Consider the following 19,154-nt stretch of genomic DNA (forward strand, 5'->3'; position numbering starts at 1 on the left):
GTTCATTCATTAACCTATGAGACTTTTTTGAAAGAGTCAATGAGTTGCTCGTATGTTAGTGTAACTTATATTCCGTTCATCAGAAGTTCCCACCCAATGTGCTTTTATACAATTTTAGATTTGAATTATTGTTGTCTTGAGGTTTCATTTTACCTTGTTAAGAGATGTAAAATATTTATACTCTTGAGTTTCATACTCATTATCTATTTAAAAAACTTTGAGCTACATACTTTTATATATAAAAAAATTACCAACTAATTTATTTTTTGCTCAATGTGAACCGATCGAAAAAAAGAAATTCAATAAGTTCATGCATAATATATATACGTTGCAGGCCCGATGAACTAGTTTGGGTGTTACTTCTCCCTATTAAGTTTATTTTTATTTGAGGTAACGAATTCAATCTTCAAAAAATACATTCAACATTAAAGTTTAAAGGAATATTTTGTGATTTACTAAAATGTCGAATATAATTATTTGTACACTATATATGTAGTCTTAGAGACAAGATATTTATTCAGGAGAGACATAAATGATAAGAAAATAAAACACAAAAATAATACACTCAATTTAATTTTCCAAGGGGGCATATAAGAAATAGATTATCAAATCTACGAGGGACGCATATGAAAAATAGGTCATTTTGGACTAAAATCTAAAAATTTATGTGGGTAAAAATTAAATTCTAAATTCCCCTCCATGTTGTGTGGCCGCATTGTCAACCTCATTGGTATTATGTCGTGACGCTTTTCTAGGAGTCCTCTCCTTCTCCAACTTTATTCACCGTTGTTGCTTCACCCTCGCAAAGACCATCATCATCTTGCAGCTAAAAGTAATTAGAAGTTACAATGTTACTTCTAATACTCTGCTCTTAAAAGTATGTCGCTTCTAAAAATCACTTTTTTAAGAGTGAATCTTAGACTATTATGTACTTCTTCTATATTAGTAAATTTGTCTTCCACATTAACTCTCATCCATTCGAAATAATTTGCTATTGCACCGAATTGAGTTACCAAATTTTGTGTGTTCTTTATGTTTATGCTTTTAGTATGCACAGTATAGTTGCATAACTCATCTTGCTGCATAACTCATCTTTATCTCTCACATGTACTAATTTACATCACAAGCTTTTATTTTGCACACATTTTTTCATTATAAAATTAGATCTATAATTCAGTTCAATTTGTTTCACTCTAAATAACACAATAAAAATGAAAAAAAATTTCCCTTTCAACTTTCCCAGATTCTTAACATACCCTCTTAGACTAGAATAGTGATAGGGTGAGAGTGGCAATGATGGAAGGTAGTGAGTTTAGAGTTTAGGCTTTAGAACGAAAGAGAGCTTATATGCATGTGTTTATGTATATATGTGCGTATATATATGGGATCGAATAAGATGATGGTGAAGAGTGAATTGTATTGGCGTCATGAATAAATGTGATGGGTGTGGCTGGCAAACTCCATTATTACCACAAACCCACCCTCTTTGTTATGCACGCGAACCCACCAAACTCAACTCTCTCTCTCTCTCTCTCTCTCTCTCTCTCTCTCTCTCTCTCTCTCTCTCTCTCTCACGCAACCTTATATTACACCACCTATAGGCTGTGGTATAAAAATATTTATATATATACGATTACGCACCCCAAAATGGTCAACCACTGGCTGAATCAAATCTTACTTGAAAAGTGTAAAGAAGCCAAACTCTCCCTCAAACACCAAAAGTTGGGCACTTTTGGGTGAAAAGTCGCCACCAAAAATCTTCCCCATTTTAGAATATATACTTTTAGGAAAAATAAAGTAAAAGAAACTTTGGTTCAAGCAATACTTTGATGAAGGGACAAAGAAAGGTATATTCACCTATCTTTTTAGAAGAAACAAATGAAAAACATTATTTATGATTAAATATTGGGAGGGAGGATGACATTGATAGTTTGATACCGATCTTTAAGTTTAGAATTCTAAAATATTTGACGATGGGAAATTTTACCACATTTACAAGAATGGATTTTTACCATATTTTTAACAAAATACCCCTTCAAACATAATAAATTATTTCAAATGAAATAAATCATTCCAAATTTAATTCTTCTTTCATTCTCTCACTTGGTTTTTTTTTTATCTCTCTCAATCTCTCGACATTCTATCGACAAAATTAGATTTTCGACATATTTTTTAAACAAAAATGTGCTTTTATTAATTTTTTTTTAATATCTTCAACTCTATTGTCTCTTATGTGAATTCGAGATCAAACTTTTGTCTCTTAAGTGACTCTTGATTTTATATCCCCCATCTTACTTTCATTTTAACTTATTTCATGGCCTTGAGCCCTTGACTGAGAGAACATACGTTGACTCAGAAAACCAAATAAATACTTAAATTAATAAAGAAAATTATTTAATTAAATTTTAATTTAAAAAACCAAATAAAAAAGTTATTGAGTTAAATTAAATAATATTTTTATTTAAATTAAATAGAAAAATAATAATTAATTTTTTTAAAAAAAAATTATATTGATTAAGATGATATTCCTGAAATTAATATGTCTGATACTTCTTTATTTTAGCAAAATATTCGTGTTACGGCAACATAAATTACATGGTTTTTTATTGGGTTATGCTTTTGCAAATTGCAAATTATATGACTTTACTACCCATGATAGTCTATTACTTTGTAGTATAAATATGGTCGGGCCACAATATCATCAAATACCAGGAATGTGTCCTAACCGCTTAGCAAACGTGGGGCCCACTTAGAACCCCGTTGGTGGACATGGTGGGCCCACTTGGCCCTCCGTTCGGGCGACAATTGATGGATTTTGTTGGGCCTGGGCCGTCACAAAACAGCCTCTCGCACGCGCACATTTTCTCACACATGTGATAGTCTTTTTTATTTTTATAGAGTCGTATTGTATTTGTGTTGTGTATTTTTGTTATTATCAATTATTATTTTAAAATTAATAGCACTAATCGATCATTCGTGAGTGCTACTGTACCATGCGTAAAAAAAAAAAAAAAAATCCTAAAAGTTATGTAGCCCCACCACTCTCTCCCTATCTTATAGTTTGTTTGTTTTTTTGTTTTTTTATATATATCTATATGTACATTTTTTTTTTAATATAAGTGATTTTTTTTTTTTCACGGGCATGATTTCATGGCTTTTTAAGCCTGTCTTTTCTTTATCATATGTTAGACAATATATAGGATAAGGTCATGTTTGAGGTGCATTGTTGGGGTCGTGATGTGTGCCGATATTTTTATTTTTTTGTCCTTGATATGGTTGACTTTGTTTGATTTGACTAATGTAGTACTCGTCCGTGTCCTTTTCCTTCCTTTGCCTTGCACACAAAAACTAGTGCTATATAAATCAAGATCTTCAAGCATATAGATTTGATGCTCTCATATCGATTATGATAATGAATGTATATTCTCTTGATTTAAAACTATATCAATTTGTTTATTTCATTTTGATTTATTGGGGGAAGTTAAAGAAGATAAACATACATAATTAACAAGTATATATAGCAATATTGCAACCACATGCTAAGAATAACATTTGATGATTACACTCACACAAAGCCAATGAAATTCTCAAGTGGTGGACGTGCCTCTAAACCAAATTGAATAGTTATTCAAAACCCACGTCAACAATTTTGATTGGGTTAGTGTTTCATTGTTTCGTTGGCTTTGGACTTATAATTGGTGACCATACAAAGCAAAGGTAGCTAGTGACACATACACACTTTACACACACCAAATATAATGAATATTCTTAATTAAACATTACAAAGAATGTGCTAATTGATAAGGATGGTTCCCAAAGAAGCATTAATCATGTCACACAACGTAGGTGGGATAAATATTAGATTTTTTTTTCTCTCTTTTTTGTAGGCAAACAAGACATGTTAGAGAGCTCTAAGTGGCCATAATCTTTCCTCAAGTTACTCTCCTTGCCCCCACAAAAAAGAGTCCAAACCCACAAACAAACAAACACATATCCTCTTCCAAGGCATATAAACGATATCTCATTATTAACCTTATTTTATAACAAAAGGGTTACAAATATATGCTCTCTTTCTCTCTCACATCATGCCCCTACTTCTCGAGCCTTGCAATACAAAAGTTAAAAATCTATTTTGATGTATGAAATGTCTATGGGAGAAAGAAGACATACACGCCATATCATTTCTCTCGTGCTTTTAGCAAGTTCTCTCTCTCTCTCTCTCTCTCTCTCTCTCTCTCTCTCTCGATACACACACACACACACACACAGAATCTATCTTACTCCACGCAAGCATCATATTGATTTGTGACCCTCTAATTTGCCTCTTCTTTTATCCTTCTTATTCGTTTTCTGTCCGATGCACCCAAGGGAGTTGTTAATTTTATTCAGAGAAATTATAGAAAATACGACCAAACAACACGCTGAATTTCATTTTTATCCTGCAAATATTAAAAAATTAAAAAATACCTATTTGGACTGAAATATAATAATTAAGATTGTGTCTCCTTCGTCTCATACAGCCAGAGCGGGTGCAATAATCTATTTTTATATATTTGCAGCCGGCTATTTTTCGGAGGCATTGATTTTTTTAGCTATCAAAATTATTTTTGTTTAAGGAGTCCTATTCATTTATTTTCAGTGTGTTATTAGTAAAATTTTATGAAATTTCTCTTGGTATATAAACTTCTCAATTCTCATTATTACTTCTTCTGTTTCTTTTAATGTCTTACAACAATACAATATGGTCTTTTTTTTTTTAATATTTTAATTTTTGTGTTTGTGGTTGCTTTCGATTCAACCCACTAATGAAATTTTTATTGAAATGGGTAGTTGAGAAATGGAAAATAAATAATATATGGATTGATCATAGTCATACCACGCTTTTTTGGCCACTTTGGTGTCTCTTCCGGGCGATTGGATTTTTTAGATTCTCCAACAAGTTACAATATCTAAGATAAGTTAGATCATATCCAAAATTCCAAATTGTCTTCTTTTTCTCTATTGTAAATTTGAATTTATGATATCAATGAAGTACTAGTGGAGACAACACAAAACCTTTTTTTTTTCTTACTACAGAAATAAAGAGTACGAGTATAGCATGCAGGTATATAAGTTGGGTTACTAGTAAGAAAATCATAGGTGATATAGTTCTAAAACGTTAACACAAAACAAACCAACAAAATCTTTCATGCATGTTTAAATTTGGACAAAATGTTGCCCTTGGGTTTTGAATAATATTCCAATTGAGCATCACAAGAAACATCAAACTTTTTTCTTCTTCTTCTTATCCATCAAACTAGCACTACGAGGCTTTTACTATCTATAATGTTCCCACTAAAACAAAATTTAGCAAAGGTTAATAATTAGCGAGACCAAAAGCAAATTAATAGTAAAAAAAAAAAGTAACACACCAACATGAAAGTGTAGTTGTAATCCTTGAGTGGCTAAAGCTCAATAATTTTGGGTCTAATAAACTCTTGATTTGTAACCAATGACGCTGACATAAACATGGTGTCACTCTTTTGTGTTCATACTTCATAGTAGAGGAAACTATAAGTGTGTGAGTCAGTAAATATATCAGTAATAGCCAGTCAGTTATATGGCCCACATAGAGAGTTTCAAAAGATATATCTATATATATATATATATATATATTGATGTCATTGAGCGACCCTAATATAATATCACGTTGATACAAATACAATATAAGTATAGCCTTACTTGAAAGTTGAAAGGTGTAATTGATAATAAGGCACGGATTTGTAAGCATGGAGGCCATCATGTTCCCTCTTCTCCAAACTCTTCAAAAAGCCATTTCATAATAGTTAGCACAAATTCACCCATTCGGATACTAATTAAATTATAGCACGTCGTTGCTTATTGTTTGTGAATGGAGAAAAATATAGAATCAACTAAATTATATAAAAGAAAATGGGACGCGTTGCATTTTAATTGGATAAATGTATTGTTTTAAAAAACTTGTATTCTATGTGTGATTACGGGACAAATTTTGTTTCTATGTCAATATTGTCGAAAATTCTAAAACTATGTGTAATTGTCTAAAATAATAATAATAATAAAAAAAAACTTAATGCTACTAAATCGACTCTTTCTCATTCTTAGTTTCAGATTTTTTGGGAGACTTTGTGAACTTTATGACCATAAATTGACTCTCTCTCATTCCAACATATTTCTTTTTGAACATTCCTGCAACCTCTAATGATTTTCCAAAGGCATTACAAACTCCAAAAATTTAATTTGATTTTTTAGAGAGAGACGGTCTTCCCAATCCACTTCTTTTTTTTTAATGAGTGAGAAAGGAAAGTGTGGTTGGGTTATTTGGCCCAAATAAGTGGACCAACAAAGAGAGAGAGAGAATTGCCGACATCTTGGAACTCTTAATCCTTTTTTAATTAATTTTTTTAACCCATTAGTATAGAGAGCAAATTAGATTCTAATTCTACGCCTCCTATGATTACCCTTCTCGCATTTCAAAAGTAGATATTGGGTTCAAGCATATTTATTGATATAATAAAAACCTTATGTATCTATTTGTCCATGTTTGGCCTTTAATGGCTTTTTTTTTGCATGCCATTTGATTACTATTGTATGTGCTTATTAGTGACTTAAAAAATGACCACCTAATTTGAATGATATCTCTTAACATGATACAAAGTGGTCTCATGTTTTAATAAATAGTATTACTATTGGTGCTGCTATTACCTGTGTCTACTATATTATATTTCAACATCTTGAATTCTCTAAGTACTAGATTTTAAAGTGTCACAAATAGTACCTTAGAACTGTTATTATTATTATTATTATTATTATTATTATTATTATAAAAGTAGTTTAGTCTTTAGCTCTTTGTTATCTTGCCTATTGATATTCATTTTTGATGTATTATTTATTAACATATATATATATATATATATTAGTTATTATTAATATTATTATTTATTTAGGATTATTTCCCTTTTTATTTATTTCCCTTTTTGTCATATTAGGGTTATATATACACAGACTATTGTATTTATTTTCTATACAATTCATTATTCAGACTCTTTTTTTTTTCTTTGAATCTCTAAATCTTCATGGTATCAGAGCCATCTTCTTCACTCATGGCTTTTGTTGATTGACTGAAGAAAGTTAATACACTAACCACGGTGTTCACGGATCGAACTCTGCGGTGAGTTCGCGTATCGTTGGTATTTTCGCCTCTTTTTCTTGATTTGTGGATGTCGTAATTGATTGGGTGATTGTTATGTTCTTCGTTTTAGTGCTGTTTGGATGCGTTGGTGATTGCGTTTTTGGATTTTGATTTGGGGGTTTCTCTCTGTTTGTTTGAATTTCGTTTTTGGAGTGTTTGGATTGGTGTTTTTCGATATGGCGGGTCGTAGGGATGATTCCCTTCAGGCGATTGGTGTTCAACTGGATGACAAAAATTACTCATATTGGAGTTATGTTATGAGAATTTTTTTGCGTGGAAAATCGATGTGGAGTTATGTGACGGGTGTGCGTCCTAAGCCTTCCGATGAGAAGGCTGAAGATTTTGCAACTTCGGTTGATGCTTGGGAGGCTGAGAACACTAAGATTATCACATGGATTAACAATTCTGTTACCTACTCGATCGGTGCTCAGTTGGCGAAGTACGAGACTACGAAAGAAGTCTGGGGACATATGGAGAGACTCTATACTCAGTCTAATTTTTCCAAACATTACAAGTTGGAGATGGATATTTGTGCGCTTTGGCATAACGTTTTGAGTACTCAGGAGTTCTATTCAGCCATGTCCTCGTTGTGGGATCAGTTGGCATTCACTGAGTTGGCTGAGTTGAGAGCAATGACGGCTTACATCTCTCGACGTGAAGAACATCGATTGGTTCAGTTCCTGATGGCCATTCGTGACGACTTTGTGGGATTGCGTGGTGCGATTCTTCACCGCGGTCCTCTTCTTTCTGTTGATTCTGTAGTCAATGAGCTGTTGGCCGAAGAGGTTCGTCTCAAGTTTAAGATTGACAAGGAGAGTCCATCACCCGCAATGCCTGCTGTCCTTGCTGCCCCGTACCGTTCTCATGTTGGTAGAACGCTCAGGTTATCACTCTCTCTGGATAAATGTGTCTTCTGTAAAGAGAGGGGAATTGGAAGGCACAATGTCCGAAGTTAGGCAGGGATAGAGCCTAGCAACAACAGCAGCAACAATAATGCCCACCCCAGCCTCAGTCTCGCCAAACGGCTCCGTAGGTACCCCGTCCGATGGCTCCATGGGCACCTCGTGCAATAGCTTCGTGGGCACCTCGTCCGACGCCTCCGTGGGTACCTCCGCCCACCAACGACGTTGCTGCCCCATCTGTGGACTCGTTCATGTTTGAGCAGTTCCAGCAGTTTCTTACCTCGCAGCCTCATGTCATGTCTGCCTCTTCCTCTAAAGGTTTGTCCTCATCGTCAGTCTCGTGTATACCATCCTCCATTTGGATACTTGATTCGGGTGCCTCCAACCATACGTCCCCTTACTTTCCACCTTTTGTGTCTTTGTCCCCTCACTCGTCTATACCCATTATGACCGTCGATGGTACCCATATGCCATCAGAGAGTTTTGGTTTTGTTGTTACATCTCATATTTCCGTTCCTGATGTCTAATATATTCCTAGTCTTGCTTTAACTCTTGTGTCTGTCAGTCAATTGACAAATTGTGGTTTCATAGTCACTTTTTCTTCTTCATCTTGTTGTGTTCAGGATCCGCGATCTCAGACGGTGATTGGGACAGACCGTAAGCAGGGGGACTCTATGTCTTGGATGAACTTAAAAGTAACAGATGTGACCGCCTCTAGTGTAGATTTATCTTCTTTTCGTTTGAGTCATTTGTCGTCTGACTTTTATTTGTAACATTCTCATTTAGGTCATGTTTCAGCGTCTCGTTTGCGTTTTTTGGTTTCTACGGGAGCTTTAGGACATCTGAACTCCCAAGATATTTCTGATTGTAGTGGTTGTAAACTTGCAAAATTTTCAGCTTTACCATTTCATAAAAGTGTTTCGTCCTCTCTTGCTCCGTTTGATCTTGTGCATTCTGATGTATGGGGACCTACTCCCGTATCTACTAAGGGTGGTTCTAGATACTACGTTTCATTTGTTGATGATTTCACTCGTTACACTTGAGTTTATTTAATGAAACGTAGATATGATTTTTTTGGCATTTATCGTGATTTTAGAGCCCTCCTAAAAACACAACATTCTGCTGTCATTAAATGTTTTCATTGTGGTTTATGGGGTGAATATACTGTCGGGGATGATTCCCCCATATAACCATATAAATGTGAGATTCCCCCATATAACCATATAAATGCGAAAAAATAATTAATTACGCTAATCATGAGCTAATTAATTCAATGATTATATGACAAGATCTAGATTTACGTTAATTAATAAATATAAGAGAGCATATAAGTCAAGCAACCGAAACAAGAGTAAACAAGTACTTACATTGATTTTCGGTTCACGAACTGAAAGCTTTCACAATCTGTCTTCGTCTTGAACGTACAAGCTTCCACACGATCCAACAAAGAACTCCGTCTTCAAGGACTCGATGTGATGACACCTTAGTCTTCCGAAACGTAATCTCCGAGACGAATAAGAAAGATGCCTTAATATCAAACAATGTTTGGCAAAACATTTCCTTCTCATCTTTTGTTAGGTTAAAAGAAGACAGTGGCAAATATGTCCGATTGACTTTCTCCTCCGGAGCTAATTCTGTTCTTATTCCCATACGCACCATGTCACGCCGTGATGAGATTTTGTCTTTAATTTTACCAGGGATATTAAGAAGTGTACCAATAATACTATGGCGAACATTCTTCTCAATATGCATCACATCAAGATTATGCTGGAGTAGTAGATGTTTCCAATATTCCAATTCGAAGAAGATTGATTTCTTCTTCCAACATCCCTTTGAATGGCGTGTCTTCTCGGTGTCTCGAGTTTTTCGAAAACGACCGACAACAAGTAGAATTTTTGAGTAGAAAATATATTCATTTGAACCGAGAGATTTCAGTGTCAGCTCTTTAGTGGAGTCAGTTGATATTAAGCTAGAACTTAAATTTCGTGATCTCCGAGACGAATAAGAAAGATGAGTGGGCACAGTCTTATTTTACTTATCAGATTAGCCTTAAGTCCATCGACGAGGAGAATGTTGTCGAGAACTGGTAGACCAGAGAAATTCAACTTCCATTTTCCCACCACCGTCCTGGTAGAACCTCTTCCAAAGGTAACATGGCCTTTTGAGCAGTTTTTCACATTGTTGAGAAAAGTGTCATCCCCGATCATGTGTCTTGAACACCCGCTATCAAAATACCAATCCTCTCTAGCGGTGGATTTCAGAGAGGTATAGGCCACATGAGCCATGTGATCTTACGTGATCCTCCACTCTTGGTGAGCAAACTTGTGATTTTCCCCCATATAACCATATAAATGCGGAAAAGTAATTAATTACGCTAATCATGAGCTAATTAATTCAATGATTATATGACAAGATCTAGATTTACGTTAATTAATAAATATAAGAGAGCATATAAGTCAAGCAACCGAAACAAGAGTAAACAAGTACTTACATTGATTTTCGGTTCACGAACTGAAAGCTTTCACAATCCGTCTTCATCTTGAACGTACAAGCTTCCACACGATCCAACAAAGAACTCCTTCTTCAAGGACTCGATGTGATGACACCTTAGTCTTCCGAAACGTAATCTCCGAGACGAATAAGAAAGATGAGTGGGCACAGTCTTTATCTCATTAGATCACGAAACTAGGTGTCTCGAGATCTTTCTCTTATTTTACTAAGAATGGAAACGAATTTCAGAGGGGAGGGAAGGCAGAAGTGCACGGCCAAGAGGAGGCTAGGTTGCACGAAATTTCTCTCAAAATTTGCTTAAAATAATTGCTTATTTTTGCATTCTCATGAACCCCTATTTATAGTAGTAAAAAGGAGATATTCATGGAATCTTCCAGAATATTTTATTTCCTTTTATTGTGTTTACACTAGAGGATTTAATCTAGTCCCTTGGATCTCAACAAGTGAATCCTACTTTTTCTCTCATCCATCAGATCAATATCTATGGGATATTATTCTTTTATTTAAATAGAGAATAATTTATTTAGTGAGATAATAAAGGAGAATATATTATTCTTCTAAATATTCTCCTAAATACTTTCCTTTAAATAAGGAAAAAATATAGGACAATATCTTATATTTTTCTCTCTCCTTTATTTAAACAACTAAAGAGAAAATATTGGTAAATACCAATATTGAGAAAGTCGAATTTTAGGCACACGGCCAAGGGGAATTTGCGCAACTCTTATGCCGAAATTCCCAAATTCGATTTTCATATTTTGTGCAAGGCCCAATTGCTTAAAACCCAATTAATCATTTATTTACTTGGTCCAACAATAAACAAATAATTAATAATTGTTTATTTACTTGATCAAACAATAAATAAACAATTCTACCATAAATATTTATTTAATTATGCGAATACCCGTTTTCCAGAATTAATGCTGTCAATCACAATTACAGCAAGTGAGATTAATAATGATAAACATTATTATACGAAAGTTCTTATCCGCCTTTATCAGAGCCAAATCGGGGACTATGGACCTAGTAATAGAAGCTTAACAAATCCGATGAAAAAGACGAAATAGTCCTTTCTCTTTTGTCCATCGATTCGTCTAATCTTGGTCAAATACTCCACCTTGTAAGCCAAGACTGAACTCTCCTTTATACTAGAATTACATTTACTCATCGTGACGAGTGTCCACTGATATAGTCAGTTCGTGATCAAGATCCTCCAGGTTCAACCCGTGTCAAGAGAAGTCAATTTTTCCGTTATACTTCTCTTGATACATATCAGCCCTAAGCATTGTTGCTTCCCTAGCGAAAGATTCTTTCGAACGTTACTTACTTCGAAAGTGCGCGCAATCTATCGGTTCTGGAATCAACCCTTAGGTGAGAGAACATTAACCTTCTTTCAGGAAGGCTGGATTCCGTATCTGTAAATCATTTCCCACTCGAATTATGCTCTGAGAAAACTCCCAAGACATAAGCTGTGATTAGCATGAATAACCTTTTAGCGAATGAGTCAAAGAGCTCAGTAACATAACCCAGTGTCCATGATCACTTCAGGATTTAGATCAAGTCTCACTGTGACCATCATAGTGGCCTCGGTTAGTGTGTCGTAACGGTCCTTAAACGACACATCTACACATCATGTTTATAATCATATGAAAAACATTTTTGCTCAAGAAAGTTTTCTCATTAGAGTTCTATAACTCATGGTAGTGGGGTTTGAAACTCCGGATTTCTAAAAAACTGGAGTTTCAGACAGCCGCGCACCTCGGAGTAAAATCGCCATATCTGGCGGCTCCGATGTCCTTTTGAGCCGAAAACGGTGGAATTGGACAGAGGACAGACAGAGCTTTAATTTTATTCAAGAATCATTAAATTTCGATTTCGGAGCAGAGAGTTATGCCACTTTTAATTCGGGTTTACTCCAGCTCGAAGAAAAAGAAATAATTAAAGCTTGGTCTTTTTTAGGTGCGAAAAAGAATCGAGTGTAACGGAACGTTTTATGAAGGTTGTTAAAGCTTTTATTTGTGTTTTATTAGCAAGGTAATAACATAGAATAAAAGAAATAACAACATGCATAAAACGATTCAAGTAAAAATAAGAAACTAGCAAGATATCAAAACTAGTCACAAAAATTTACTCGAAATTTCTCAAACCTTTAAAACACGTTTTTCAATATAAATAATTAAAAACTTTTAGAACTGATTCTAATGTGTTTTAAAAACATCCCAAACTCATAGAAAATCGACATGCTTTTTAATTTAAAGACAAGAGCATTAAATTAAAAAAAAATCTAAGATTACAATTCTAACTTGTCACAAAATTAGTAAACTTTTGAAAACGATTTTCAAGCTCATAATTTTAAAAACATGTACATGCTAATCTTTGACCATAGCTCTGATACCATTTGTTGGAATCGATCTAGGGTTTGAGAAAATAATTAACGCTTCGGTAAGCGGCGGAATTTTAAAAATTTTCTTTTACAAGTAAAAACAGTTTTTACTAACCTAGACAAGTGCAAGTACATGTAATTAAAAACCAATATGAGCTAGAAGTTTACTAACCTTTCTTGAAGCTTGAACTTTGAAGAAGCTTTTGGAAAGTTTGCAACGCTCGTCTCCCCTCGCAGCACGTCTCTCTTTCTTTCCTCGGTACCTCGAGCAACCACGAAAGTTTCTATCACTAAATCACTCGAAAAGAAGGAATCAGTGAGTGGGCACTTTTAAACACTACGACTTAAGAACGAGTCTCGAAGTCGCAGAGCTAAACACTAGGTCGAGTGAGGACCTAGGTGCCAAGACAAGAAAAAATCGAAAATAAACTAGAGAGAGAGAGAGAGGATTTTCGGCCAAGTTCTAGAGAGAGAGTCTCTCAAATCTCTTAAACTTGGATGATTGAAATATGAGGAATGGGGCTCCTATTTATAAGAGAGGTTTTACCTTCAATAAGGTAGTTTCCTCTTCTATAGAATATCACATATTCATGAGCAAAAATCCTTTGTTTCCCATTCCATCTTGGGCGCCCAAGGCTGCCTCCTAGAGGCTTGGATTTGTTTCCTTTTTTGTTCCTTGGCTTGCCCTTTTCTCACTTGGCCGAAATTCCCCATGCATGTGTGGGAAATTTGTTTCCACTTTTTCTTTTGGCAAGTATCTAAATACATTTATGCACAAAATAAACTCTCCTATTTCTCTATAGGGTAGGCGCCCATAATCTTCTAGAAAAGGCTTCTAGAATTTTCTTCACTTGTTCATGACAACATAAGAAAAGGCCCATTTAGAATTTTCAATAAAATTCTTATGAAATGAAATTAATTCACAAGGCCCAATGATCAAGTCATGGCCGAGTGACATTAAGTCATCAAATGAACTTGTCAAAAAATTTATTGACATTCATTTCATCCATTGTCTCAAAAGACAAAAATACCCTTTTGACTATTTTCGTTCTTGTTTTGACTTAGCTTCCAGTTTAACTATTCCTATCGATGTGATTCGTGACAGTTGCGGGCTCCGTAACAAGAAATGATATATTCTGTTAAAGACAGACCTTCGCGTAAATTGCTTTGAATAGGTAAATCAGTGACCTCATGGATCCAAATGAACAAAGCTTTAGCTAAACACTTGGACTCAAAAGTTCACAAACCTTTTCCAAGTTTAGCTTAATGCCAACTGACTCCACTAAAGAGCTGACACTGAAAATCTCTCGGTTCAAATGAATTTGTTTTCTACTCAAGAATTCGACCTAATTATGATGAGCGGATCCACTGAATATTATCTATGTTTACCCTTCATGAATGTCATCAGCTAGTCGGGATTTACTAAATTACCATTTTACCCTTCTAGCTGTTATTTCCTCAACTCCTTTGTCGCTTGTGAATAAGTTAGAAACAATGTATTGACGAGGAGCTAACAAGTCACATTGTTTCATCCAAAAGAGTCAGGACTCAATTTGGACACTGGCCAGTTCATTTATTCACACTCCAAGGAACAAAGCATGAGGTGACATACATTGCATTTCAGCAATCTTGTACATGAATTCCATATCTATGAGAACTTCACAAAGTTACTCATGACAGACTCACAACTTAGTACTTCACCAATAGGCCTTGTTCGGAATCACATAGTGAGTCCGAACTTTGACTTTCTCAAATGAGAATACTAAGGTGTGAAATGGCATGTCTCATTTCAGGATTAAGGTAAGCATGATGCAATTCATACATAGTGACTTCGAGACATAAGAGGTTAAATGGTTTGTTCTTATATTGTCTTTAGAAGTGCACTGGTCAATTCAGTACCTTCGGAAGATACCTAGAAGAACTATAGAGTCCTCAACTCTCAATGCCTCATAACCAGACATCATAGATTCTTCTAACAATCATACTGAGGTCAATAGTCCTTTGACCCTAAGATTGCGAATATATCGTTTTAAGCAAACTACGAAGAGTTTGTTCATGCAAATCTACATTTGTCTCTTCGTAAGTTGTTAAGTTTGTTTATGGACTAAAAGACTAAGGTTTTATCATAAAGCTTCAAACAAAGAAAGAATGAATGAACGTTCAACTTTATTAATGAATAGATAGGCAATTACAAGCAAGAGTCTTCATGAGACTTTATTACATCAAATGTACAAAATAAAGACTACAACTCTTCTTGTGGGCACCATTGACAACAAACTCCCACTTGACTCAAAGAAGGTGTGTGTAGTCCTTCATGCCTAATCCCTCACGATGTTGGTCGAAGACCTTGTTCGCTAGGGCCTTGGTGAATGGATCTGCGAGGTTGTCCACCGTTGAGATCTTCTTCACTTCCACGTCTCCGCGCTGCACGATCTCTCGAATCAAATGGTATTTCCTCTCAATATGCTCAGAGCGCTTATGGCTTCTAGGTTCCTTTGAGTTAGCGACAGCCCCACTATTATCACAATAAAGGGTCATGGGCTCGTCGACGTTTGGAACAACTTCCAAATACTTAAGGAACTTTCTAAGCCATACAGCCTCTTTGGATGCTTCACAAGCAGCCACATATTCTGCTTCCATTGTGGAGTCAGCAATGCAAGATTGCTTAATACTTCTCCACACAACAGCTCCACCATTAAGGATGAACACAGATCCCGAAGTGGATTTCCTGGAATCCTTATCCGCTTGAAAATCGGAGTCGGTATATCCCGTCATAGTCAGGTCAGTACCTGAGTATGTAAGCGTCAAGTTCCTAGTTCTTCGAAGATACTTAAGAACATGCTTAACAGCAATCCAGTGCTCGGGTCCAGGGTTGGATTGGAAACGACTTACTACGCCAACGGCGAAACAGATGTCAGGTCTAGTGCAAAGCATAGCATACATGAGGCTTCCTACGGCAGAGGCGTAAGGAATCTTCCTCATGTCTTCAATCTCTTGTGCAGTCTTGGGAGACTGGTCCTTAGAGAGTGAAACTCCATGCCTAAAAGGTGTTTGACCCCTCTTGCAGTCTTGCATCGAGAAGCGATCCATCACCTTATCAATATAAGATGCTTGAGAGAGCGACAGGGTCCGGTTTTTCCTATCTCGAAAGATTTGGATTCCCAGAATGTATGCGGCTTCTCCTAGATCCTTCATATCGAATTGCTTTGCCAGCCAGACCTTAACCTCAGATAACTTACCCACGTCATTACCAATGAGTATTATATCATCGACATATAGTACCAGAAACACAACCTTGCCTTCGTGTATTAACTTGTAAACACAAGGCTCATGTATTGACTGTTCAAAGCCAAAGCTCTTTACAGTTTCATCGAATCTAATATTCCATGACCTAGATGCTTGCTTTAGTCCATAAATGGATTTAAGCAACTCACAAACCTTGGTCTCTTGACCTTTATCCACGAAACCGTCTGGTTGAGCCATGTAAATGCGCTCGTCAAGATTGCCATTCAGAAAGGCTGTCTTGACATCCATTTGCCAGATCTCATAGTCGAGAGCTGCAGCTATGGATAAGAGTATGCGGATGGATTTAAGCATCGCGACTGGCGAGAAGGTTTCTTCATAGTCAATCCCTTCTTGTTGGGTATAATCCTTCGCCACAAGTCGTGCTTTGAACGTCTCGACGTTCCCATCAGGACCCATTTTCTTCTTGTATATCCACTTACACCCTACGGGTTTAATCCCTTCAGGAAGGTCTACAAGTTTCCAGACTTTGTTGACATACATCGAGTGCATTTCAACTTTCATGGCGTCAAGCCAAAGGTTTGATTAAGAACAAGCCATCGCTTGGCTATAGGAAACAGGGTCATCCATGTTGGAGACGGCTACAAGAGAGTCTCCATAAGACATGTACCTGTCAGGCTGTTGAACATCCCTACCACTACGTCGAAGTACTACTTGACGAGATTCTGATGAGTTAGGTTGTGTTTCAGTTGGGGTAAGAACAGTTCTTACAGATGAGGTAGAAGCTTCCTCACCCAACTTTTCTTCAAGCACAATTTTGCTTCTAGGTTTCGCATCCTTCATGAAGTCCTCCTAAAGGAAACGAGCATTCGTGCTAACGAAAGTCTTATCGTCCTCGGGACTATAGAAAATGAAACCTTTGGTTTCCTTTGGATATCCCACAAACAGGCACAATTCTGACCTACTAGCCAACTTGCTAGTCTTTTGCCTTAGCACATGTGCATGGCAACCCCAAATTCGGATGTGGCCCAAACTTACTTTACGGTCAGTCCATCTTTCATAAGGAGTACCAGGAACCGTTTTAGACGGAACTTGGTTCAGAATGTAAGCGGCTGTTTCTAGGGCATATCCCCAAAAGGAAAGCGGGAGTGATGAGTAACTCATCATCGATCTAACCATCTCCATAAGAGTTCGGTTTCTTCTCTCTGACACTCCGTTTTGTTGAGGTGTGCCAGGTGCGGTAAGCTGAGAAGCGATACCTTCTTCTTTAAGAAAGTCATCGAACTCTCCAGACATATACTCACCACCTCGATCAGATCGAAGGGTTTTGATCACTTTGCCAGTTTGCTTTTCCACTAAAGCCCTAAAGACCTTAAATACGTTAAAGGTCTCGGATTTGTGTTTGAGCAAATAGACAAACCCATATCGTGAGTAATCATCAGTGAAGGTAACGAAGTATTCGTATCCTCCACGTGCCTGTTGGCTGAGCGGACCATATACATCAGAATGTATTAGTTCCAGCAACTCAGTGGCACTTCGACCTTTATCAGAGAAAGGTCGCTTAGTCATTTTTCCTTCTATGCAGGATTCACAAGTAGGTAGTGAACCTATTGCAGAGGCTTGGAGTGGACCATCCCTCACAAGTCTCTTAATCCTTTCTAGACTGATATGATCAAGTCTTAAGTGCCATAAGTGTGTTGATTTTGTTAGATCGGAGGATTCAGAAAGTTTGATCCTCTTTGGCTCCCTAATTAGATCATTATCTATTTCGGTGTCTAAAAGAGAAGGTTGAGTGGGATAGATGTAGAAAAGAGCATTCTTCATACATGCATCAGTGACAAAAGAATTATTAGGAAACGAAATACGAATTCCATTCTTAATGAACTTTAAACAATAATCTTGCTCACGAAGACGAGCAACGGATATTAAGTTCTTCCCAAAGGTAGGAACAAAATAAACATTATTCAAGTTTAAAGTGCGGTCTTCAAAAGACAGCGTCACGGATCCCACAGCCTTTGCAGACACCAGGCTCCCATCACCCCATTTGAAACAGAACTCGCCTTCCTCTAAGCTTTTGGTCTTCTTGAAACCATTCAAGGAACAACAAATATGGTTAGTAGCAGCGGAGTCAAGAATCCACGTTGATACATTATCAGCTACTAAGCATGCTTCGGTAACTAGTACAATATGTTCCTTTGCTTTGAGATTGGCAGGACAGTTCTTTTTATCGGCATTGTGAGGTCTCTTCTTAGTTCCAGAGGCGGAGGCTCTTTGCTCAGTAGCATGTGCCTCTCCTTGATTCCTCTTTCTCTTAGTGAGACCTTCAGCAGTGTAAAACTCCTTTATAAGCTTGGTAACAGTGTACTCTAGCTTGTTTATGGAGTAGTTCATTTTGGAGGTATCAAGACATGCGGGGAGAGTTTCTAAGATCATATCTATGACATTCTTCCCATCAATCTCAGATCCTAGGATTTCCATTTTATTCAGAAAACTAATGATCAGTATCATAAAGTCTCCAACAGGAGTCCTAGCCTTCATGTGACAGTTCATAAACTGTTGGACTGCTTGTTGCCTTGTTTGACGTCCTTGCCCTCCAAACATCTCAAGGAGATTGTAGAGCATTTCGGCGGCAGTCTCGATGTCACGATGTTGCTCTTTCAGCATATTGTTCATAGATGCCAGGATATAGCACCTCACAATCTCATCGGATCGAAGCCAGGCCGCTAAGGCGTCATTGTCCTCTTGATTTGAATCATCATTCGTCAGAGGAGGACACGGGGTGGTGAGTGCCCATTTGTGCTTGTTAACGGTAGGTATTATGTTGAGGTTACGTTTCGAATCTACGTAGTTTTCGTTTTCGAGTTTGTTCGAGGAAAAGATGAAAGAGAGAGAATTGGGAGACATT

At 36.5% G+C, this 19,154-nt stretch overlaps 1 protein-coding gene across 1 annotated transcript; it reads left to right on the forward strand.

The window, feature by feature from the left end:
- Positions 1–7,386: 7,386 nt before the first annotated feature.
- LOC149392938 (uncharacterized) lies at positions 7,387–8,166 on the forward strand. The gene has a single exon (XM_089617869.1). The coding sequence runs from the start codon at positions 7,387–7,389 to the stop codon at positions 8,164–8,166; it is 780 nt and encodes a 259-aa protein (XP_089473995.1).
- The last annotated feature ends 10,988 nt before the right edge of the window (positions 8,167–19,154 follow it).

Source organism: Urtica dioica, chromosome 6 (genome assembly GCF_054948205.1).
Source record: "Urtica dioica subsp. dioica isolate 48M chromosome 6, U.dioica_male_clone48M_v1_H2, whole genome shotgun sequence".
Lineage (NCBI taxonomy): Eukaryota > Viridiplantae > Streptophyta > Magnoliopsida > Rosales > Urticaceae > Urtica > Urtica dioica.